The sequence below is a fragment of the Centropristis striata genome, chromosome 5, assembly GCF_030273125.1.
Source record: "Centropristis striata isolate RG_2023a ecotype Rhode Island chromosome 5, C.striata_1.0, whole genome shotgun sequence".
Classification (NCBI taxonomy): Eukaryota; Metazoa; Chordata; class Actinopteri; order Perciformes; family Serranidae; genus Centropristis; species Centropristis striata.
This window is the reverse complement of record NC_081521.1, coordinates 31,980,225-32,006,026: the sequence shown is the minus strand read 5'-3', so window position 1 is coordinate 32,006,026 and position 25,802 is coordinate 31,980,225. Positions and strand designations below refer to the sequence as shown.

Below are 25,802 nucleotides of genomic sequence, written 5' to 3'. Positions count from 1 at the left end.
AATGATGACCATTTTTATAAATATTTCAATGAAAATGAGAAAAAGGATGCAAAAAGAAAATTGTTCAGTCCAATATCGTGAATATTATCACAGTTGCAAAAACATGCACACAGGAAATTAATCATGACGGGCATGAAACTAAAGAGATTAATATATCAAAATGGTATGGACCAATGATGAGACAGTGTTCCTCAATATATGAAACAAACATAATTGCCATATTTCTCCTTTTCTACAGCTTTTCACTGGAAGCCTTTTAATTACATCATCTTGTTACATCCTCTTCTTCTGCAATGATTTAATGGCGCAGAACTGGAAAGTTTAGCTCCACCAACTGTTTATCTTGATGAACCAAATTTGATTAAAATTTGCACTAGATTTGGATGGGGACTGGTTGATCTCTGACAGGAAAAAAATGTGTTCTATTAAACTTTGGGACCTTTTTCTTTAATTTAGGCCATAATTTCCAAACCATTTTTAGAGGTAAAATTAAAAATGAAGACACTGAAAGGTCAATGTGTTTGTGAGCAAAACTACAGCAAGTATGGTGGGCCAAATGTGTGATGTTTTCTGTAAAAAGCACAGTTTGGGTTTTACTATTCATCTTTGTTTTCTCTTCCAAATAGGTTTGACGAACCTTAAGGCTTATTGTCTGATTGCTGCTGTTTCTTCCTCTGTTTGACTTCTATTTTAGCAATGTCATCATGTGCTGAGCAATTAAATAGCAATGTTGAGAGGAAACACATCTTAATTCAAATCATCCCCTGCAGAGGGACGGTGGTGCCACGTTGTTGAAATGCTGAATTTGTGTTTAAAATTCCCTGTAGATGTCAGCAAATGAAAATTAAATTTCATATGAGGTTTTGCAGGCAGAGAATTTTCATTTAAACTCCTGTGTGCACCTTTTATTTTTAACATACACCCATGCAGACTTCCCAGGCACTACACTGGTAATCATGTTGAGGACTACAGAGGCGTAGCTGCCACAGGTAAATGATATCAGCAGGTACAGAGGCTGCAGAGACCGAATGCCATTACAGGGGAAACAGCCCTAGCAGCAAGGCATCCACTCTGCTTTGAAGTGCATTTGTCACATGAAACACAGCCGTGCTTGACTTCAAAGAGGGCATTACAATAGCTCCACGCCTTTCAACTTTGATAACAACATGTTCGCTGTTTCTTTAAACGTCTGCTGTTGCCACCATTTCCAGGAGGAGAGGAGAGGAGAGGAGAGGAGAGGAGAGGAGAGGAGAGGAGAGGAGAGGAGAGGAGAGGAGAGGAGAGGAGAGGAGAGGAGAGGAAAGGAGAGGAGAGGAGAGGAGAGGAGCTGCTGTCTGCTAGACACTGATATTATCCCACCAACCCAGGAACTGATGAAGGTAATAGTAATTAAAATATAACAATGGCGAGCTACGATGCTTGCTGAGCCCAGAAATAAACAGGAAAGTACACATACACACCGGTGGAAGCACCAAACAAGGTCGCACACATACAACGCCCTTTCCAGGCACCTGTTTATGTTGAATCATTTCATTAGCCATTTCATCTTATCTAGAATAGTTGGAATTAATATTAAATTGGCTGACACAACTACAAGACAACTGCTTTTGCCCAAAGTTTTATTTTCCGTCAGACAGAGAGCAGGCCGTGCTTGCCACAATAATATGGAGATGATAAGGGAGAGAGGACAGAGACATGAACACAATCAAACACCAATTCTGAATGCAATTACGCACACATACATACCCTCTGTCTCTCTCTCACACACACATAATAACACACACCCAAACCTGCAGGAAGCTTAGATACCACAAATTAAGCTTATAAACATGTTTCTCTAGCATATCGTCTTCTTCATCTTAACACACAAGAATAAAAGCACACACCTTCGTTCACCTAAACACACTTTAGAAAGATGAGATCCACTGGCATGCACATATATGTGCAGGTGAAGCCTTTTACAGGGGCAGAGGCAGCTGTCTCACAGCAGGTGGTGGCGTGCGATAAAAAGAGGGAATCGACGTGGAGACGGGAAGATAAAACCACGTTGACGGACAGGGGAGAGCGCCTGCACGGAAATTGAATCGCTGAAGCGCCACATATACTTTAGCAAAAAGCAAAGAGATGGGAAGAGGCGGAGTAGAGAGGGGGAGAGACAGACAAAAGAGCAAGGGATGCTTAAGGACAGCAGTGAGACTGCACGCTAGGCCAGATAGATGAGAGTTTGGGTAATAAAAGCAGAGCGAAATTGGAGAAAGGTGGAGAAAAAGGGGACACATGGATGGACATTCTCACTGTATGTTTGTGACTAACAATCGATCACAAGGCCAACTGTCAGTGTTGAAAATGAGAAAAATTGAGGTGAAGTGGAGCCATGAAAGCGGCAGACAAGGGGTTAAATCCTCCATGTACGTGTGTATGCGGCTTCTTTTTCACTTTCTTCAATTTTCTTTCCTATAACATTTATTCTTCCTGTTCCTCCCACAGCTTTCATCTGTCTTTGCTAAAGCGCAATTCCATCACCCCTGTGACCAGTATTCCATCTCATCTTCTCATCAACCCCCATAACTTTTACTCCGCACACATACGAGCACACACTGGCACACACAACCCCACTGAGATGTGCAATTACTAGGCATCCAGCACCGGGGCAGGCGGCTTTAGAGAAGTCATTAGCCAACCGAGGCCTCATATCTCCAGGGGTTTAACGCACTCTTGACGAGACGGCACGCACAGAAAACTATATTTTCTTGATTCAATACATCTAGTCTCACAGCATAGATACTACGTTTATCAGACAGTTGCAACAGGTTGGTAAGACATGTCTTGCTGTATTGGAAAAAAATGGTTTCATAAGTTAATATTGGTTTGAAAATGCTAAGCAATGGTTTAACTCCCCAAACAATGTTGGTTATTATTAGAAAACGGATTAAGTCAAAAATAATTGTTAATACATAAATCCTAACAATATTCAATTAGAACCTTGCTTTCATGCCAGTAATCATTGTATAAGAGTAGGAGTCATATCTTTGAAATGCCAGATGACTCATATTAGCATGAAATACTTGCTTGTCTGTGTGGTCAGTGACGACTGTTTGGGGGATGGAATGGTGAGTGCATTCAAGGTTCATTGTAACAAGGTGGCATGGTCATGCAATCCGAACCGGTAAAAGTACCACAAATAAGAATAATAACAACAGAGGCATAAGCAAACCTAAAGCACAGAAATGGTTTGTCACTATATGTGCCCCTCTCTCTCTGTCCTCCCTCGCCTTCCTTTCAGCTTGTATCCTTGGACCTGACTCTCAGAGAGAAATCCAATTTCTGTTAACAGCACCATGTTGTCCTGATAAGACCTATCACCTGGAGCTAGAGCTGCAGCCAGAGAGGCAGTGCACCGTGGACACATCCTGAACTGCACCTGTTACAACATTGACAAACACACACACAAACACACACACATGTAGACAGGCTCACACAGAGATGTGGACAAGTGTTTTCATGCTTTACATGAGCACGTTCCGATAACAGCGCTGAATGAAGCATTATGAAAAACACAGATGCCACAATATAAAAATACACTAAAATAAGTGAAAGTACAGAGTTCAAAATCTTCAGTGAATCTATGAAAGAATTATTAACAAAATGTTTATTTAAGTAAAAGTATTATTTTTGCAGAATGGCCTCTTTCAAAGTTTATTATAGCAAACAATTATTGAAATATTATGTCTGATGCATGCATATCTTAGTGGCAACAACAATAACAATAAAAGTATAACATTAGTACTACCTGAAATATATACAATCGCAAGTTTCAGGTTTCAAGTCTTCTTCAATGCAGCTTGATGTTCACTTTGGAAACTTTGGTCCCATTTAAAGTAAAATAGATGATAAAGCAGTGTATGCTTAAAGGCGGGCCTACCTTGTGATTGAAAGTCACTATCACAGCGTTGTCCAGTTTGGGTGTTGTCCATTTTTATTACTTGGAACTTTGACCCTTTAACAGTGCGTGTTCAGTTCATGAAAGTAATTGTAACATTTTGGTCTGAGCAGTCGGTTGTACTGAATCAGGGATTCCCGAAGTGTTGCGGCTGCGGCTAGGGGGTGCGCGAGATGAAAAATGTAATGGCGGTCTGAAAATGACAAAATTACATTTTTTTTCCCCCTCACAATAAAGAAGTGTAAATAAACATTTCCTTTGTAAAATGTAAAATCAAAAACTGTAATATTAATTAATTAATTAATTAATTAATGCAGGCTATTCAAAATGCACTTCATCTTAAAATGAAGCGTAGAAGTTATTTTTCCAACCTGTGTTATGATGACAGGGTTGTGTTAGGTCTACGGTCATTAAAACTAGCCGCAATTTTTGTTTAACGCGGCTCAAAATATTATAACATTTTGCCCAACTTACCTGCTTTCTGCCTCTGATCCTGAGCCTGTCATCATCCTCTTTGCTCTTAAAAGTGGAAGCTTGCACATAACTTTGTTGCATTATATTGAAACTGTGTTTCAGATTAATTCAAATGCGAGATTGCATTGTTGTGATCTTGATTATTTTATTATGTGTGTTCTGGTCATTTGAGCATGATTAAACATGCTGCCTTTAATATGGCTATAAAAAAGCTTATTGCATTTTGGGTTTTTTTGAAGGTGTGGGGGATTGGGGGTGCGTCAACCCAAGTTTGGGAACCGCTGTACTAAATGACACTCAAAGGTGTTTTGCACCTTGCCAACCAAGCTAGCTAGCTAGCTAGTGCCAGCTCATAACATAGCTCCACCCTCTCATCCAAATATGGTCACATCTGTCTCTGGAGATGACCAAAATGCCAAACTCAAGGCTTTATAGGGTAGTTCACAAACCAGTGGGGGACATCACAATGCATAAATACAGAGTCTATGGTCCACATACATGCAGAATGGGACAAAAATTGAAATCATGTGATTTTAGCTTTGGCTCGGAGCTTCGTCTTGAAGTGGCCTTCTAGATACTGATGTTTGGTCTGAGTGGATCAATAAAGTGACACAGACACTGATGGGTGGCTCACAGCCTCTCTCTGTCTGTCACCTCACCCACAGCACCCGCTTTTTCACATATCTCTCTCACACATACACACAGCAAATGCAAGATGTGTCTGGTTTCACTGTGGCAATGTGACACTACAGCACTTCTTCAGACATCAAATAGGGTCAGCAGAGTGAAATAAATACTTTATCAAGTGATTTCACTGAGCTCAGTCAAGTACCTTTGCTTTTTCTTTTCCAGCCTCTCTGGGAATAAATGTACCAATACAACCCAAAATATCTATTCCTTTCTATTTTGTTATTGTGTTTATGGTTATTATGTATTATTAGAAAAAGTAGAATGTAGATGGTTTTAAATAGAACTAAATAAGTGCATCTATATATTTACACATACTTTTATGGGAGTTGTTTTGTATTTATTTTATTCTAAGAAAGGTTTGGATTGAGTGCAGATGGATCATGATTTGGGTAGACACAAGTACCTTCATTGCCTCGGCTTTCTTGTGAAACATCTCCTCCATGTCTTCTGCCAGCCTCTTTACCAACCCGAGCCCATCAATCTCCTCCACTCGCACTGCCCGCTCAAACTCCTTGTATTTCTGAAAGAAAACCACAAATTCATGTCATCAGGTTACAATACTGCAACAGTTAAATCACCAAACAATGTGTTACCAGTGTGCACTCGTGGTAATGTTTTACAGAAATGTTGCTCAGTATTGTTTTGCTCACATCTGATACACAACCATATATCTCAGGCAAAGCAAGGTGATTGGGAAAATATGATAATCCCACATCCCACACAGTTTTAACAAGATAACTTATAATCAGTTATGATTAATTGTCTGGAGGTAAGTTTACTTGTATGAACTAAAATCATAAGTTAGTCTGAGAAGGCTCTTTATCCACTTACTATTCGGGGTCCTTTTTTGAGAATTGTTGGTTGTGGGCAAGTGGATGTTTAGGGGGAGATAGCGGGTCAACAATAAATGCCACATAAAAGTGGTGGACAGCATCTATAAGCTGTGAACTTGAAAATGTATTTGAGATGCAGCTCAGCACTGTGTCAAGTTATTCCGGTCAAAAATATCAAATAAAAAATGACTTAATGAATTATTTATTTATTTATTGAAACATATTATGGTATATAAAGGTTCACAACATTAGTGTAGAGTAGACTTTCTGAAGTCCATTTCCATGTTCAACTATACAGCATATGACGCATTCTAATCTATACAGTAGATCTTCAATAAGACAAACAAAAATGGATTAGCTGGGAAAATAATGAAATTAACCTGAGAAAACACCTCATAGAAGGGGTTCCTATTAAAGGATGATCAGACATTGAGTAGGCATGTGTATACAGAGTATAGCCAGAAGTAGCAGTGGTAAAATTAAGTATTTTAAGTGGTAAAATAAAGCCGCAGACCAATAGCAGAACTACAAAGAAGGAAACATGCATTATCAATGGTTCAAAAGTGGAATATAGCTTAGCAGGAGTTACTTCTCCAAACGTATCTACATATAAACGAAACCAATCAGCTCAGCCAAGAGAATTATCAGCCACCTTCAAGTTTTACCAACCACACATTAAGCATCGATGTCACACTGCTGCCCTCAGTGTCTGCCCTACACTAAATCACATTATTCTGCTATAAACCAATACTAGGGTGCTTAACTTAACCAGTGCTTTAGTCAGGGACAGTGACATTAAGTCTCGCTAATTCCACACCAATACATGCCACACATGCACACACATATATATGCAGAGCAGAGCTAAGTGTGGAGGTTTATTTGTACAGGGAAAAAAGAGGAAGAGGAAGAGAAGAAAACCATTTTTGAAATCTCTGCAAAGCTGCAGGCGGCTGTGTTTCACTCTTGGGGGATTTAACAGGAGATTACTGCCATATCAAATAGCATGCCCCCTCTAATGTTATGCCAACCTGCTTAGACGCATTCTCTTAGCTGCTCCTGTGCAGCAACACACATGAGGCGCAGGGCGAGGGGAGAGGGATCACGGTGGGAGGAGGAATGGGGACAGCATCAGACACTCAGGCGGCAGCTTTTGGATTTAGGCAATCATCTGAAAAACTGCAGGACACCAGCAAATAGAGAGGAATATTTTTCTGCTTCATAACAAAACTTTTGATAAGGGTGAATTCTTTAGTTGTAGCTGAAGGTGATAAGTGAAAGCAGAGAGGCTGAGCAAAATGTTGAGTCACTTGAGTGAAAACAGCCCGAGACGAGTGAGTTTATCGTGCAATGCCACTGGGGAAAAAATCCACACTGAAAACAATCAAGCAGAAAAAAAGGACAGAGAGAGGGGACACTGAATTTGATCACTGATTGGTATCTTGTTAGAATTATCGGTACATACATTGCTTGATTGCCTCCATCCCAAGGGACAAACACAGCCAGACAGATGAACACATGAGAGAGGGAAAAGACAGATAAAGGGAAACAAAAAGAGAGACAGTGGAGAGATAGAGAAATTAGACAGAGACAGCAAACACTGTGTGGGTGCAAAGAGATTCAAGAGATGCAAAGACAGTGGGAAGAGGAAGACGGAAAAGGCGGAGGGCTGTTAAGGGTGAAAAGTGAAGCTATAAAGTAGAGAAATAGGATGATGGATGAACAGAGAGAGCACGGGAAGGTAATACTGAAGTGGGAGGTCAGAGGGCGGTGTGAAATGCTAACTGTATTTGAAGAGCTGCAGGTGGGCACAAGTGGAGGGAATCAGGTTAAATTTACATTTGGTTTAATATAGAATTAAAATAAGCGCTTAGGTGCAAGGGCTTTTTTGATAGCAATTATAGTGATTAGAGAAAAGATGGTCTGATTCATCAAGGTGCTTTAAGAAGAGATTAGTGTCCAACTCATAGTATAATGGAGTCTGGAGGAGGGGCGGGCTCCTTTTCCTTAATAAGTTGCAGAGGAGAGAATAAAGACAGGTGAAGCAACGAGCAGCAGGAAGTTGGAGCTTCTAAAGGTGAAAGCGAGGGAGTGATTGGAAAAAAATTAGGTTCATCAGGGGAAATGCTCGCTGTTTCATCTTTATCTCCATATCATAGCATCAACACTCTGTTCACAGCCATAACACTGAACAGTCTGTGTGCCTTTGAAACGCTGCCGAAGTGGTGTCTCCGCTGCCAATTTCATTTGCATGTCACAGTTTTGAGTATCAGAATTGTCTTCAAAAGCTCCAGTGCAGCCATCCAAAAATGCTTCTGTTTGGCATATGGTAAAGATTGGACCAGAAACAAAGAATGAAGGAAAGAAAAAGAAAGAAAAGGAAGAAATCCTACAACGACGAGAAGACACACCTGAATATATCTAACTTTAATGTACTTTTGGATACAATTTCCTTCTCCAGCACTGTTCTTCGTGCCAACTACCCCAACCACAAGTTTCACATTTTCTCAAACAAACCTTTGTCCCTCACCCAGCAGCTCTGCTAATTAATTGCAGCCTCAAGTTACATCTTCTGTGGCCAATCAAAGTGACTGGCTGATGACTCAGAAGCCAAATCACAGCAACCATAACCGTATGAAAATTCAGAGCGATAATCCCACTGGCTGACTGACAACTGCAGTGTGTCAGGGAAACAGAAAATCCAGGTTTAAAGCCAATTCAGGTTCCTGGCTGGCGGTGGTGGTGGGCTGTTAAAGCTGACAGGTCAGTGGCGGCTCAAAACTGAACTGGCTTGACTGAACTGGTTTTCTTCATCAATTTTCTCTCTTCCTTCCTTACTGGCTCCCTGGAGATTCTTCTTCTCTGTAGTTGGTGTATCTCCTGCTTTCCTCTTTCATCCCTCTTCTTCTCTGCACCCACTTATTTTGCTAATTATAATACTGAATGGGATGACTTCATGGACGCAGTCACAGCTAAGAATTCTCTCAGTCTTTTCTATTGAAATCAGTATATTTTCGTCTACAGCTCTACTAAATCCTTGCCCATGAAAGTAGCCCAGAACTGACAGATATTACACAACTTACCAAGACATAAGAAAGCACCAAGTGCCCACAGCGGGAGCCCAAGTGTTTATGTGCTTGCAATCACGTTGGTGTGGTAAGTTAGAGGCTAAGAGGGTCCAGCTGACCGCAAGCTGTGTGCAGTGCTATGTTCAGTCAGGCTGACCAGAGCAGACCAAGCCTAATTAGCCTGAAGCTATCCTTTTCACATCACATCACCATCACAGGAAAGCCAACTGACATACATCTAGAACCTCCATTTCCCAAGAGAAGGGAGAACAATGATTCTACATCCATCAACATGATGTCAAATCATATTCTGAAACAATAAACCTATTAATATAGTTGCTTGATTGGTTCCTGACAAGTCCTGGGACTTTTCTTCCATGGAGGTGGTGGCTTATATTTGGACGCGAGGTTTGAACACCTGTTCATGTCCACTAGACTAGATGCTCATTTTCTGCTGAGCAGCGACACAGTCTCACAAGAGTTGTATTCTTTGGCCCATTTTGCTGTTGTTATTTGCTGGCTTGTGCACTTGGATACGGGCCTGATTTTCTGCTCATCTCACCTGAGGGATTTCTGCTTACCTATAATATGGGCTGAGCAAACTTTTCACAACCAACAAAGAGGCAGTTCCATTATGAACATCTACTGCCTTTGTTTTTTCCCATCATTCCTTTTGGTTTAAATAACATCTTACTTGGCAGCATAGCTTTTGAAATATGGGTTTGTGGGTTATTTGTTTTAAGGGGAAAAATGTATTCTTTCTAACCTATTGCAGTAATTTTGGTTTAATTTGCCTAGATTTGAACATATCCGCTCTTTGACCTCTGCTGCCATCCCAATACATTGGAGTTGTGTGGACTTTCACTTGCAATATAGAAACACTTGAAAAAAGACTGAAAAAAACTCTAAAACAATGTGTCTTTCTACCAACAATATCCTGCAATGCCCCACTGAAAAGACATGCTGCTGTTGAATTTTTTACTTTTCTTTTTACTTTTCCACACCATGAACTAGAGGTGTGAATCCCCAGAGGCTCCATGATACGATTTTATCCCGATACTTGAGTCAAAATACGGTATAGTTGCAATTTTAAGCATTTTGTGATATGGTATGGAGTATTGCGATACAATATCAATAAATTGTGGTTTAACTGTTTAACTGCATTTTGTGTCCACAAAATGAAATTCAACCAAAATTGTTTTGTCAAATAAGAGAAAATTCTCAGTCTATTCATTTCACTTCAGTCTTTTTATTTCTCCACAATGAGAGTCAAACCCACAGACTGACCAACAAAGTATTCAGTCAAACTGAACTGAACTGATATCAAACATGTACAGACGACAACAACTGCAGCATTTTCTCAACTTGATAAACTTTGCAGTGTTATTTCAACAACTTCTCAACATGATATCATGGTGCCTATAGATTTAAAAAGTGGGCCAGCTACGGGTGTAAATACTGACGGCCTAACAGGAACACTGAATATCAATACTTGACGGCCGTGAAGTGATATAACATTGCCATGCAAAATAATGCAATACTATGCTGTATGGATTTAAATGGAATTATCAAACTTAATTCCATTTACCTCCAACATATTACTTTATATTTGAGTTTATGTGGTATCACAAATGCTAGTGATAGGACATGGAACTGAAAATATTTACATTCTGCTCTTGTTCGAAGGATGATTTCTTATTCATTTTCAGTTTGCACTAAATGAAAGACAGCAGCTTAGCAGGGTGGGGCTCAGTGTGTTGCATACAGTATACAGTAACACCTCGGAGCTGTACTGAGCAGCCAGTGATGGTCTTTTCACCGCAGAGCAGCTCCAATGGAGCAGCTAGAGGCAGGGCACCAAACATTGCTTCTCTAAGCCAAAATAACTTATATACCCCTATAAGACTTAACAGGCTGCCAAGGCTACCCCCCATGTCCACTGCAAAAAATAGTTTCAACTGTGTTAAAGACAGAGACAAGCAGCGATGACACATATTGTACGGTCTGCGGTAACTCAATCCTGCTCTTTTTCTCCCCCCTCGCCCCTCTGCTGTGCCGCATCACATGAATGAGCTGATACTGCTAATCTCTCTCCGACACAGTGTGTTCTGACTGTGGGACAACAATCAGAGGCTAGAATCCCCATATCCAGGCTGCACTTTAGCACACTGAAACAGAGACGCGCAAGCCTGCATGTACACACAAACCTACATGCAAACAAAACTCAATGAATAACACAATAAGTACACAGTGGATTTAGAAATAGATGCATACAAGCACAGTGTTTCTGTTGGTCATTCATCATAATCATAATGAAGTGTTCGAGTATGGACTTGTGAATGACATAATACCGCATGTGTTTATATCTATGTATGTAATTTCCTTGAGGTTTGATAATAAAGTGATTAATGAAGGGGAAAAACTTCATTTCACACTAAGACTGAACCCCAATCCCCCAAATCCCAGCTCATTTTACGCGTCACCAGAGCCCACCTTACCTTGGCACACTCTCACACAATCTCACTGCTGTTTGAATTGCCCTCCCAACCCTCTTTGTCTCTCTCTCTCTCTCTCTCTCTCTCTCTCTCTCTGTCTCTCTCTCTCTCTCTAACCTACACACATAAACTGACAAAAAATAAACCTTCACACTCCGACATCTGTGCACAGACAGACAGACATAGAAACTCTTTAGATTTTGAAGAAACATAATTACACCAAAATATAAATGCAAAAGCCAAATCATAAACAGTGTTAATGATTTTGTTGCTGCTCAGATGTTTCCTGTCTCCATGGTTTACTCAATGAAGCTGAACATTCACAGCAGAAAAGGAGAAGCAGAAGCATGTGCCAAGTCGCCAAGCATGCTTCCCTGAATAACAAGACTGTGTGCTATCGTATCCTGTCTCATTCAAGCTGTGTTATTTGGTTTTCATTCACAAAACGCTGCCCTGCCTGTTTTGTTTGCTTCTGCCTGCTTGTCTCACTACAAGTGGATGAGTCTGGTTTGATGAACAAAAGAGACACGGCTCAGAAAAGCCCCTGAATGTGTTTGTGTGTGGGTTGAAGGAGACGGGGGAAGACGACGCAGGGAGCAATAAGTCCACTTAGCAGACTCTGTAATGTACTGAGGTCCTTGAAATAAGTAAACCTGGTACACACAAGAAAGTGTCTCATTTGCATGAGACACTTTCTTGTTAAAGTTCCTCCATGTTCCTTCAAGATACTGATGATCAACAGAGTAAAGGGGCAACGGAATAAGGAAAATTTAATTTTAAAAAAGGGAGAAAACAAGAATAAAGAAGTATCAGGGACCACTCTTTTTAACACTACTCTTCTTAAAATTCCTCATTCTTTCCTTCATTCTCCCATGATGTAAATGGTGTTTAGATTCAATTAAATATAAGCATATACAATGGTAAATACATCAAGGATTAGCATCCGCAATTCCTATTTTACTAAGTGAATTCTTGGAAAGTGTAGTGTGAAGTGTTTGAAAATGTAAAACCAATTGATCTTCATGAATCAAGGCTGAAAAAAAAGGTTCAAACTAAAAATTTAACCAAATTATGATCTTAAAATTGAAAATCGGAGTTGAAGAATCATGACACCCCCCAGACTATTATGGTCTACTAATATAGTATATAATAATGTGAATCATAGGCAGCATTCTGCCTATGTATTTTAAGATTGTGGTATTGCTACTTTTAAAGGTTCCATATTGTGAAAAGTGAGATTTTTGCTTCTTTTTTTATTCTAAAGCAGCTCTGGGTGTTAAATAAATACTGTGAAAGTGTAAAAATGCTGAACCCACATAGAAATGACCACAGCCTGTATTCAGAAACTTTGCCTTTTAATGAGCCCTCAGGACTTCTGTAAGGTTGTGATGTCGACAACTGTACTATATACAAATAGAAGAGACAGGCATGAAAGATGCATAATACCAGAAAAATAATGTGTTTTTTTGAAAGGTAACACATGTTAACATGTTTCAATCTGAAAACAAGCATAATATGTTCTCTTTAACCCTTTCAAATATTAGTTGAAAAAATGTTAAATATGTCAGATGTAGACCTTTCTAATTATTCAGGACAGAAATCCAGCACTGACAAGTAATTTCCCTCTGAATGGGGTGCACTGTCTGTGTGTGTATGCTTTCAGGTACCTGTATGTGTCTATTAATGCAAGCTACAATCTTGTGCCTACACTCCTTTAACATGTTCAGGAGAACAAAAGTCTTGCAGTGTCATCATTTCATATAAAGAGCCACGGTCTCCCCAAAGCAATGTTTGTAATTACAGCCAACTTGGCTCGGGGGAGTTGGAGGGGGGCGGTGGTAGAGAGACAAGAAGAGAGGAGGTTAAGAGAGAAAAAGAAAAAGAGAAGAGGTAAGACCCAGAGGCGTCACATGAAGTTAATTCTGCTTTCTGCCACAGTGTCACAGGGCTGCTACTGACTGTGTCTGTGTGCACAAACAAGGGGAAAACGGAAAGCGAGGGTGAAAGACTGTCTGAAACAATTGCACTTTGACTGATGTTGCATTTACTCCAAGTCTGTTACTTGAGCGCGGGGACAGGAGCACCAGCCCAAATCCACAGCAGGAAATCACTGCTGGATCACAGGATCTCTCAGGAACGCCAAATTGTTGCTGTGCCCTACTCCTTTCATACCGTCCCTTGTATGCCAGCCGACAAATTGTTCCCTCAAAAGAAGAGCGCTGGCCGGAGATGAAGTGGAACAATTAATTTCACGCTTGTCCTCCCTGCCTCAAAAGCATGTTGGTCTGAGTCCCATATCTGGTGGCACAGAGACACTCCCACGGATTGTAAAGCACACAAACATACACACGGACAAAATGCAAATTAAACACTTACTGTACTGTAAATGCTAATCACACAGACGTAAAACAAGACATCTTTAAACACAAATAAAACTCAAGGGATCATAAACTCTTCTTGCCTGACTGGCCACACCTTCATTGCTGCTCCATTCACCATAATGCAATCTATCATTGGGGATGAATATAATATATATATATTGATTATAGCGCGGAGATGTCTCAAAGTGAGATCAATGCGCTGTGAATGAATGGGGAGGACACACAGGTTTGACAAACCACTCAATCATACTGCGAGAAGAGGGCAGTTCCTGATAGGAAATAGACTGCACCATAAGGAAAAAGCTGGGAAAAGTTTCTTTGTGGTCTGTGGCTGGGCCCTGGACAGCTACCATGCGGTCAGACTCACAGTTAGAGGCTGAAAAAGAATGAGCAGGAAACCAGATTGTGGTATGACTAACACTTGGCACTCTGCTCTCAATTTTTTTTCTTATAAAACAAACTGTTCGAAACTTCATTTCTGGCGTGCTGAGTCACATCTGAGAGCATCATAAAGAACCTGCTAAACATACACACTGAACCACATACAGTAACATTCCTAACTATGAACTGGCCAGGTAAATACATTATTTCAAATGTAATTAAACTGACGATTAATGCCAATGAGAGACAACTGCATCTTGTCTTGCATCGGGCTTAAAAACAATGTTCCAAATATCGTATGTCTTTTCTTTTGATTGATTATCCATCCATCCATCCATCCATTCTCGTTCACTTATCCAGGGCTGGGTTGCGGGGGTAGCAGGCTAAGCAGTGCATTCCAGGCGCCCCTCTCCCCAGCCGCAACGTCCAGCTCCTCCTTGGGGACCCCGAGGCATTCCCAGGCCAGGCGAGAGATATAATCTCTCCACCTTGTTCTGGGTCTTCCCCAGGGCCTCTTACTAGTTGTACGTGCCCGAAACACCTCTAACGAGAGGCGCCTGGCTGGCATCCTTACAAGATGCCCAAACCACCTCAACTGGCTCCTTTCAACGCGAAGGAGCAGCGGCTCCACTCTGAGCTCCCTCCGGATGTCTGAGCTCCTCACCCTGTCTCTAAGGCTGAGCCCAGCCACCCTACGGAGGAAGCTCATGTATCCGCGATCTTGTTCCACCAGCGGGTTCTTGGGTTGTCACCACGACAGGCACCGACAGTCTTCAAGCCACAGCTCCTACCATTGTCAACAATTGAGGCTTTGAACATGGCCCATTCAGACTCCATGTTCCCAACCTCACCCGGGATGCTGGAGAAATTCTTCCAGAGGTGTGAGTTAAAGATCCTGCAGACAGGGGCCTCTGCTAGATGTTCCCAGTTCACCCTCACTACACGTTTGGGTTTGCCAGGTGTGTCCGGCATCCTCCCCCGCCACCTGATCCAACTCACCACCAGGTAGTGATCAGTTGACAGCTCTGCTCCTCTCTTCACCCAAGTGTCCAAAACATGCGGCTGCAGATCTGACAATACGATAATGAAATCGTTCATCGATCTTTGGCCTAGAGCAGTGATTCCCAACCACTGTTCCGCGGCACACAAGTGTGCCGTAAGAAATCATCAGGTGTGCCGTGGAAGATACTCCAATTTCACCTGATTGGTACTCTAAGTGAGCGGCGTGAAGTGAGAGGCAGAACAATTAAATGCTCTTCCAACAGAGAGCAGTGTATCAGCGAATCTCGCGAATTCACGCGTAATAAAATGATATAACCGGAAGAGAATCAACATCTCCTCATTAATGACTGGAGACAAATCCAGCAACTCGGTCTTAACGCGCGATAATGAGGTCGGCCAGCTTGTTGACAGGCCAGCCGACGGTGTTTGTGGGGTGAAGAGACGAGTGAAAACCTCTAACCTGTTGACTCCAGGTCAGTCCCCGCCCATCATCACATCTTCAAGTTGTGAAATACGATCCGCCATTAACCTGAGGTACTTTATTTTGAAAATATACTGGATGTTTTATTTTGTGTCTGTGCACGACTTCCTGCCATGAACGATCTGCTCTGTGCTGAATTGATGCGCCGTGCTCCGTCGTCCGACAAAAATAGTCTGCAAATGAATCGTGCATGTGCAAAGTCGCCAGTCTGTTTTGGGTCACTTTTGCCGGTTCCTAGGCCAGATAAAGGAGGAGGGTTGGAATTGTGACAGATGACACATGTAGTTCTAAACATATTTAGGGTGTTTTTTACTGTCTTTTTGACATTTTTGTTTGGTGGTGTGCCGTGTGATTTTCTAATGTAAAATATGTGCCGTGGCACGAAAGAGGTTGGGAAACACTGGCCTAGTGCTCTGGTACCAAGTACACTTATGAACAACTCTATGTTCGAACATGGTGTTCGTTATGGACAATCCTTGACTAGCACAGAAGTCCAATGACACACCACTGGGGTTTAGATCGGGCAGGCCATTTCTCCCAATCAACCCCCTCAAGGTACCATCATCATTACCCACGTGAATGTTGAAGTCTCCCAGAAGAACAATAGAGTCCCCGAGTGGTATCCCTTCCAGGACACCACCCAGAGACTCCAAGAAGGCCGGGTACTCCGAACTGCTGTTCAGTGCATAAGCACAGACAACAGTCAGAGACTTTCTTATCACGACTTGCAGCCGCAAGAAGGTGACCCTCTCGTTCCTCGGGGAGAACTCCAACACAGCGGCGCTCAGCCGGGGGCTTGTGAGTATCCCCACACCCACCTGCCGCCTCTCACCCTGGGCAACTCCAGAAAAGGAGAGAGTCCAGCCTCTCTCCAGGAGTTTGGTTCCAGAGCCCCCACTATGCGTGGAGGTGAGCCCAACTATTTCTAGTAACGCTCCACCTCCCGCACAAGCTCAGGCTCATTCCCCGCCAGCGAGGTGACGTTCCACATCCCCAGAGCTAGCCGCTGGAGCCGGGGGTCAGCAGGCCCAGGTCCCCGCCTTTGCCTGCTGCCCGACTCTCTACGCACCCGACCCTTACGCCTAACTCTGCGGGTGGTGGGCCCACAGGTCAGCGGGTCCACGTGGTTTCTTCGGGCTGAGCCCCCGTGGACGAAGGCCCGGCCAGCAAACGCTCACCTGCGTGCTCCCCTCTCGGGTCTGGCTCCAGGAGGGGGCCGCGGTTTAGCCGTGCCGGGCGAGGTACTCCGTTCTTTGTGTTCCCGCTTCATAAGGGTCTTTAAATCGCTCTTAGTCTGGCCCCTCCCCTGGGACCACTTTGCCTTGGGAGACCCTACCAGGAGCTATTGCTCCCGACAACACAGCTCCCAGGATCACTGAAGCACACAAACCCCTCCATTAAGGTGGCGATTCTTGGAGGAGTTTGATTTGATTGATTAACGCTCTGTTAAGTCTAGACAGATAACAACAGCTAAATAATGATCCTACAAGTCTGTCTTTATCATCATTGTTACATGCTGGTTTCCTATTCTTCAGTGGATTGACAGCAGTGACAGCAGTTGTAAATGTGTTATCATCAGAAGAGCTGGAATCAGTATTCTGTTGAAAACAGAAAATAGTTTCATATAATACTCATATCAGGATAATTCAATGACCAAACTAACCCCAAATGTGGGTGTGTACATATTAGGGCTGTCACAATATCAGATTTTCATAAACTATTATCATGGTCTAAAAGAATTCACAATATTATTATTAGAGCCTGACCGATATGGGATTTTTGACACCAATGCCGATATTGATTTTGGATGGGAAAAATGTATTGATAACCGATATGGTGGCAGATACAGTAATTTTTAAACAATATTATACTTTATTATAAAGCCAGCCAATTCTATAAATGATAACTTAATGAATAGGAATAAAATAAATAGCTAAATAAACATAATTACTATTCAGTGTCAGTCAATTAAAGTCTATTTTTTTTAACACCATTTCTAAATCACGGCATGCAACATTTTCTGCATTCAATATTATGTAAAAAAAAGTTTTAATCACTGCACATATCAGACTGCATATACACCAATACTGATATGTCTTTGATAGGCCAATATAGGCCAATAAAATAAGTCACCCTATATAAATCTGTCGGGCTCTAATCATTATTATTGGAATATCTTTTAAAAAATATAGAAATATAGCACGAGGGGAGGGAGAGAAATGAAAACATAAAAATATTACTATAGGCACTGGATCAGACCAACAGACTGACAGAACAGCAGACCAACAAGTGTGTTGTGTCTTTACGAAAAGTACAATATTTTGCGTATTACAGGGTATTATCAATACTACATAACATGAAATGTTAAACCAGTTTAAAAATATGTACAAAAACTTGATTTTCACAAGGTAAAGGGGTGTTTGCAGGGATATATATATATAGGTATATATATATATATATATATATATATATATATATATATATATATATATATAGGTATATATATATAGGTATATATATATCACTGTAACATGAATGTGAAGGCATGTGAATGCAAAGGAACACAATACCATTTGCATCCAAAATCATAGCTTCAGTGTGACTGTATTTTTTGGTTTGCAATTCATTCATTCAATTTAATTTTCTGAGCTTGATCATTACAGTGAATTGTTAAATGTTCTCCAGCAGGGATTCTATGTGGAGCAGTTCTGCTGTTTTAACATTACTCTAATAAACGGTCAGTCATATCCTGCCGCTAACTCTGACCACAGAACAATGCTACAATAATACTAACGGCATTCAGGCAGTAGAAATCCTAAGTTTCAATCGAAATCATTTCCACTGTCACTTATTTATAAAACCTTCCTGCTGATATTAAACCACATGCAAGCCATGTTCTTTCTTTTTTGTTTCAGAATAATTGAAACCACTTACACTCTACACCCATTTCACTCCTCAACACAATTCACCCACCTACAGCTCCTGAGTGTGTGTGTGTGAGGGTGTGTGTGTGTGTGTGTGTGTGTGTGTGTGTGTGTGTGTGTGTGTGTGTGAGGGCTTCTGCAGTGATAGAGTGTTTAAAGGCTGCCTGAGGGCTATTGAGAGGAACAGTGGAATAACAGCTGTACACTAACATGAACACACATACACACACATACATAAATAAGGCCTTATGGCATAGCTGGTAGCGATGTTCAGTTTTTCCCAGGGTGCACTGCGTCTGTTGGGCATGCACCATTGCCCCTCAGAATGGTTGCCAAATCCCTGCTCTCCCTAATGATCGCCATCTTTCAATGTCCTCACAAGCCTTGCCATCATGGTGTGCCCCCCACCTACACACACACACACACACACACACACACAGACACACACACAAAGGCTCCTTCAGGGCTGAAGCTGACATCATCTATGCCAGCATGACAACATGAACATGCAAGCCAGTACAGGAAGTTACCCTCTACTCCATCTCAACTCTACTTTTTCTTTCATACAGCCATAACTCACTTCACCAAAAAACATAATAGCACCAAGAGCAGGTCTAATCTGTTCACATGGAACTGATTAATAGTCCACAGTCTATCTGTAGTTGCCTGCATTCAGTTGGTTTCAGCAGAGTTGTGGAAAACATTTTTCATGCTTAGCAGCACGTACAATGCAGCCTGCTGCTTCCCTATTCCACTCCATACATTCTCACAGTCTCAAATTGATTCTAGCAGCAGCCAGCGTGAAAGTGGAAGGAGAGAGCAAAACATTGTGGTCGATGTATTAAGGTAATATTCATCCTTGCAAGTGGAGATTTATTACTGGAAGTAACACTTTTTGGACTGCAGTTTCATTTCAGTTTTGCTTTGAAAGCCTCACAAAGAAATGGAGGAAATAAACGTACCACCTACAGAGGAGAAGAATACTTCTGAGAAGCGCAAAGCATTTATGACTGCTGGACTGCAGATGTGGATATTTTTAAAAAAGGATTTGAATAAATGTAGAATATAAAATATGAACTAGAGATGATGATCAGTTTATAATGGAATACATTGTAGAACAGAAAAATATAATTAACAGCTGATGACATATGAACAATATTAACATGATCACTTTTATACAATATCAAGTGTAGCTCAACCAATGCTGCATTTTTTAGGATGATACTGGAAAATCTGTCAACAGTAAATTGGAAAATAGCATTTTTATTCAAACATAACAACTTCATACAAATCCTTCTGATTTGCTCTTTAAAGTTATATTACTACAAGATGTATACTGCACAGGATAATGTACAGTTCAACAATCAATCTAATGGGGGCACTGTTTCTAAATTACTTAAAATGTATTTTGACATTTCTTTACTAAAATGTCTTGAAAAAAAAGATGTTTATAGCTGGAATACAACCCCTATTCCAAAAAGGTTTGGACACTGTAAAAAAAAAAACATTAAATAAAATCAGAATTAAATTATTCTTTTCAACTTACATTAAACTGAATAGAGCACAGTGGGGTTTTTTTTGTAAATATACACTCTGAATTCAGAGTTTCATGCAACATGTTTTTATATTACATTTTACATAGCATCACAACTCTTTTGGAATCATGGTTGTATACACCAATACCACTATATCTGCAATAAGTTAATACGTGCTGATATATCACACAAGTACACTACCAGTCAAAAGTTTGGACACACCTTCTCATTCAATGTTTTTTATTCATTTTCGTATCATTTTCAACATTGTATATGCATACTGAAGACATTAAAACTATGAAAGAACACATATGGAATTATGTAGTAACAAAATGTGTTAAACAAACCAGAATATATTTAATATTTTGTATTCTTGGAAGTAGCTGCCTTTTGCTTTGATGACAGCTTTGCACACCTCTGTTATCTCTCAGTCAGCTTCATGAGGTGATCACCTGGATGGTTTTCAGTTAACAGGTGTGCTGTGTCAAGAGTTAATTTGTGGAATTTCTTGCCATCTTAATGTGTTTGAGACCATCAAAGCAAAATATGGCTACTTTGAAGAATCTAAAATATAAAACATATTCTGGTATGTTTAACACTTTTTTGTTTACTAATTCCATATTATGTGTTTCATCATAGTTCAGATTTATTTTAAATATTAATCTAAATTATAGAAAATATAAGAAAAATAAGAAAAAAACATTGAATGAGAAGTTGTGTCCAAATTTTTGACTGGTAGTGTATATACAGTAAAGTGCAGTCCCTGTCACACTCCCAGACCTATCTTGGGCTGGAGCATGCTGTGTTTCATGTTTGAAATCTTCATTTGTCATATGCACAACAATTGTAGTAATACATTTGTTGTTGTCAGATTTCCTCCAACAATGCTACTATGAAATGTATAAAAAGAAAAGCATGCAACTAAAAATTACAACCCGAGACACAAGACATAACATGCTAATTAGTGCAGATTGCAGAAGAAAAAAATATGAATTAAATAGAATATCTAAAAGACAGAATATAAAATAAAATGTGACTGTTTTAAAAAAAAAGACTTGGCAATGTGGGCATGCATATGGTCATCATCAGTATTAAGAAATTATGTAGCACTCAAAAAGAGGTCAGTTTCTCAGCTGTAAGCCACACAACGACAGCTTGTACTACTGCGACTCTGCAGGACTAATCCAAGTCTGAGTGTCATTAGAATGTTGAACAGACATTTCTTTTCACTCTTTCATCATTAACTTTGGGTACTAAGCCCACTAAGCAACTGACTGAATGAATATTCAGTGGCATCAACAACCCATACCACCTTTATGGTGACCCTGCCTTTATACAGCCATCAATTTGTTCACCCACTCATTAAAAAAGCACATTGTTTTATATGGAGCTGCATTTCAATTCAATATCAAACAGGATACTCATTTATTGCCGTTAGCCAAAAACAGGCACTTATTTTGAATTTCTGGCAGCCACAGTTGATCATATTTATAACTTGACAGGCTCCAAAACCCATTAGCGGCCATTCGTAACATAAGACAAAAAGTCACATATTATGCATATGATGCAGTGCAATTTTTGCAGTATTTCATCTGACTTGCTCCTCTGTGCAGTGGTGCAACAGCTCAACAGTTTTTTGGGCGACAGATATTCTCTGTGTTGTATTCAAACACAGGAAATGAAAAACTGAATATGTTCTCTACATTCACACAATCTGGACACACCCTTTGAGTCGGAGCTACACAATCCACAACGACTGTTATTACATTTGCCAAAGAGTTTACGATTTCAGTTTCGGTTTGTTTGTTGCTTTATTTGTTTGCCTGCAGAATTACGGAAAACCTGCTGGCCCTATTTTCATGAAACTTGGTGGTAGGGTGTAGCATGGGCCAAAGAACAGCCCACCAAGATGTCACAATTCAAAATGTGATTTTACTAAATGTTTAAGAGGACTAGGGTTTTTTGCAGAGTTGATGTGTGGTTGGAATAGCCAATAAATCAAACTTTGGGGAATCACTGATTAAGTTGTTCCATAATCATGAATAAATCACAGCCTAACTGAGGACCAAAACATTGAATTGATTATTACGCAGTTAAAAGAGGGGCAACAATTGCTTTCTGTGGACTAATGCATACTTTCGACACAGTATCCGTCTTTCTTACTGCACATGCCAACAACACCGAGTAATCAATATGGCTTAGCATTGATCCAAACTGATCCTTGTGTCTAAGTAATCGTTCGTCACTTGTGCTCAGCATTACCACAGTGTCATCTACACATTAGCCAGTGCAGGCCTGTAGCCAATAAATGCATGACATGACATAAAGGAGACACAGAAGGGAACCAACCACAAATACACACTGAGGTTGTTCTGAGAGTAACACGGAAAGGGTAACTAAAGTGCATGCGTGTGTGCTGATACAAGTTCTCATATTGGTGTTTATGAAGTACAGTATTCTTCCACCCTGTGTTGGCAAGTGTGTGTTTGGGTGAGATGGCAGCAAGTGCAGGTGAAGGTCATTAGGAGGAGGGGCCACTGTTGTCCCACTGAGCTGGATTTGGCAGCTCTCTCACAGTCTATGAGAAGTGTTGTGCAAATGGGGCGCAGTGCAGGGCTCAATAAAGTACAGCCAAACTAAGTGTGTGTTTGTGCGAGTGTGTGTGTTGGCAGAGTTGATGTAGCGGCAGCAGGGGTGACTTGGGACGCATATTGAGGCTACCCGAGAGTGCAGCGAGGGCACGACATTGTGCGAGGCTAGCGGAACTCGTTTTTTTAAGGGTGTGGGCATCAACACTTGCTCCAAACAATGGCGTGTCCCAAGATCCCCTCCCATGTATTCTTTAGTGCCGTAGCTGCATCCTATCCATTATTAAAGCAGAGGGATGGAGGGAGAGGAGGAGAGAAAGTGTGAAAGGGGAGGAGAGAGAGAGAGAGAGAGAGAGACAGAGACAGAGACAGAGACAGAGACAGAGAGAGAAAGAAAGAAAGAAAGAAAGAAAGAAAGAAAGAAAGAAAGAAAGAAAGAAAGAAAGAAAGAGAAAGAAAGAAAGATAGAAAGATCGAAAGAAAGAAACAGATAAATAAAGAAAGAAATTATAGAGGTAAAGAAAGGAAGAAAGAAAAACGAGATAAAGAAAGAAAGAAAGAAAGAAAGAAAGATTGGGTGCCAGTTCATCTTCAATTCGGAGCATATCGTATGAGGCAGAATTATCTCAGCATGAAGAGGTTCAGGACATGTAAGGAGGTATTTGTGATTGATGGAGCAGCTGTAATGGGTCTGATGTCCTTTCTTCTATTCAGTGTATTGCTTTATACGGGCCATCTTTACCTACAGCACACAGGGTGGACCCAAACAACCGGCAGGATGATGGATGTGGACAGCAGCAAGTCACAGACAGTCCTTCACACAATGCCGCGCACGTTAATGTGCTTAATAGCACTAGTCCCACCCCTTTCCCGAGTTTCCTAATGTTTACTCTCTGCATGCAATCAGGTGCGGGGCACACCAGTTGAACAATCTGTCATAATTACAGAAATCCGTGCAAGTGTGTGTGTGTATGCTTGTGTGTGTCCGTTAATGTCCGGTGTAGCCACGGCGAGATGCTCTTTATCTGTAGGCCAACAGAGGCAGAGCCGGGCCCAAACAACTGATGACAGATGACAGTGGATATTTATCTTCAGCATTCACATTCATCATCCTAACAGCACAGAGCACAAGGTGTTACACTGTATGCAAACACCGTGTGTGTGTGTGTATCTTTTGCAGAAACTTCGGGAACTGGGAAGAAAAATAAACCCCCTTACAAACACAAATTAACTACTAAATCAAGCACTTTGCACGCTGGCAAATGAACCTAGTCGGAGAGGTTGGGGATAAATCAAAGAGGTAAACCCCACAACAAGCCATCAAAAGACACTTGATTTTGTAAGCCCACAAACACAGCGTCAGCAGTTGTGCTCTTTAAGAATTTAAGTTCTTTAATCCGGTAGCAAAGGGCCTCGCTCCCTGCTCCTGACCTCTCTACAGTAAAGGCAGGGTGTTTGATTCACAGTGGCTTTTCTCATGCTTTTCTCACCAACAAAGCACTAATTACAGTATGAGTGAGTGGCTGTGTTGGCTAAAGCTGCCCTGCTAGGACATGAAAGGATAGCAGCACAGGCTGCACTCCCGCCTGCTAACGCTGTAATTAACTCTGTGACACAGTATTCCTCCTTCTTTCTCCACTCTTTCTCTCTCTTACACACACGTCTCTCTCCTCCCGCTCTCTCTCTCTCTATGAGCAGTGGAGGAATCAAATTTAGCAAGATCATGCTTTGGTCAATGAGAACAAGAGGGGAGAGGGAGCGAGAAGCAGGAGAAGAGATGGGAGGGTTAGGGGAGGTTAGTGAGAGAGGGACAGTCATCAGTACACACCCCTACACACCCCCTTCCCTCACCTCATTGCCAGCCGTGCTGAACCAAACCTGACAGCTATTCAATTTTCCCAAAGCTAAATCTAATCTGCAGCCGTCTCCCCCTCACTGACACAGTGTTACACTGGAACGCCTCAGCCATCACCCACCCTTGGCAGCAGATTGGCACCATCACACATACTTCCCCCTACACTTGACACACACGCACACACAAAGTCATTCAGAGGGGAAAAAAGGCAAATAGAGGTCACAAAGAGAAGCGAGTAAAATTGCTCTTCAAATGAGTCTGAAGAACAAGTGATGGAGTTTGAACATAAAATTTGAATGAATGGGCCCAAAAAAATGTCCTTTTTTTTACTAGGCTATTACTAAATGGTGATATAATAAGATAATTTTTTTGAAAAGCCACAAATAAAGTCTCCAAAGTTTTCTGATAATATATATTTCCACACAGGATTGTCTAAAAGGCGTCTCCAGTAACGTAATTGGTGTGGGAAAATATTATAGTCGATCAGTCAAATTCCTCTGTTTATTGTGCCTTTTTTTTGGCAAAGGAATTAAACTCAAAACATAAGTGTAGGATAGGGCTGGGCGATATATCGATATAGATAGACCATATTGCATATATCGATATAGTTTAAAAAAGAATAATTCATTTATATATAAATGCTGCCCTTACTAGGGTTTGCGTTATTTAGTTCTTTTGTAATGTCCGTTATTCTTTTCTCATATAAATATATTTATTTCAGAAAAAGATTGGCCTATTTTATTTCATATGCTATTTTTATGTAAGATATTTTTATATTTTTAAATGTGCACTTTATGGAGCTTTGATTCTCTTGTTGTTATACAGTATTTATGCTCACTTAAATAAACGGTTTCAATAAAACTACTTGTGACATGTCATATTTGGTTTTGACTTTGACTGAACATTTGCTCTCACTTTGCGATAAAAATATCGGGATATATATCGTATATCAATATTCAGCCTGAATATATCGGGATATGAGTTTTGGTCCAAATCGCCCAGCCCTTGTGTAGGGAGGTGGAAAGAGAGTCTGTTAACATAATTACATAGCAAAGAGGAAACTGAATGAAACTGAACTGATTTAAAAGTGTTGGATTATTTGTGTATGTGTATTATTAGCATGATGTGAATATTTCAGTTTTTGAATATCATTATTAT

General features: G+C 40.8%; 1 protein-coding gene across 2 annotated transcripts in view; it reads right to left on the bottom strand.

Annotated features, from left to right (window-relative positions):
- Positions 1–25,802, bottom strand: part of cacna2d3a (calcium channel, voltage-dependent, alpha 2/delta subunit 3a) — a 128,117-nt gene that overhangs the window by 96,048 nt on the left and 6,267 nt on the right. For both annotated transcript variants that reach the window (XM_059332775.1, XM_059332776.1), the window contains exon 3: positions 5,508–5,624. In XM_059332775.1, the coding sequence (XP_059188758.1) occupies positions 5,508–5,624 (117 nt within the window). The remainder of the gene's footprint in view (positions 1–5,507; positions 5,625–25,802) is intronic.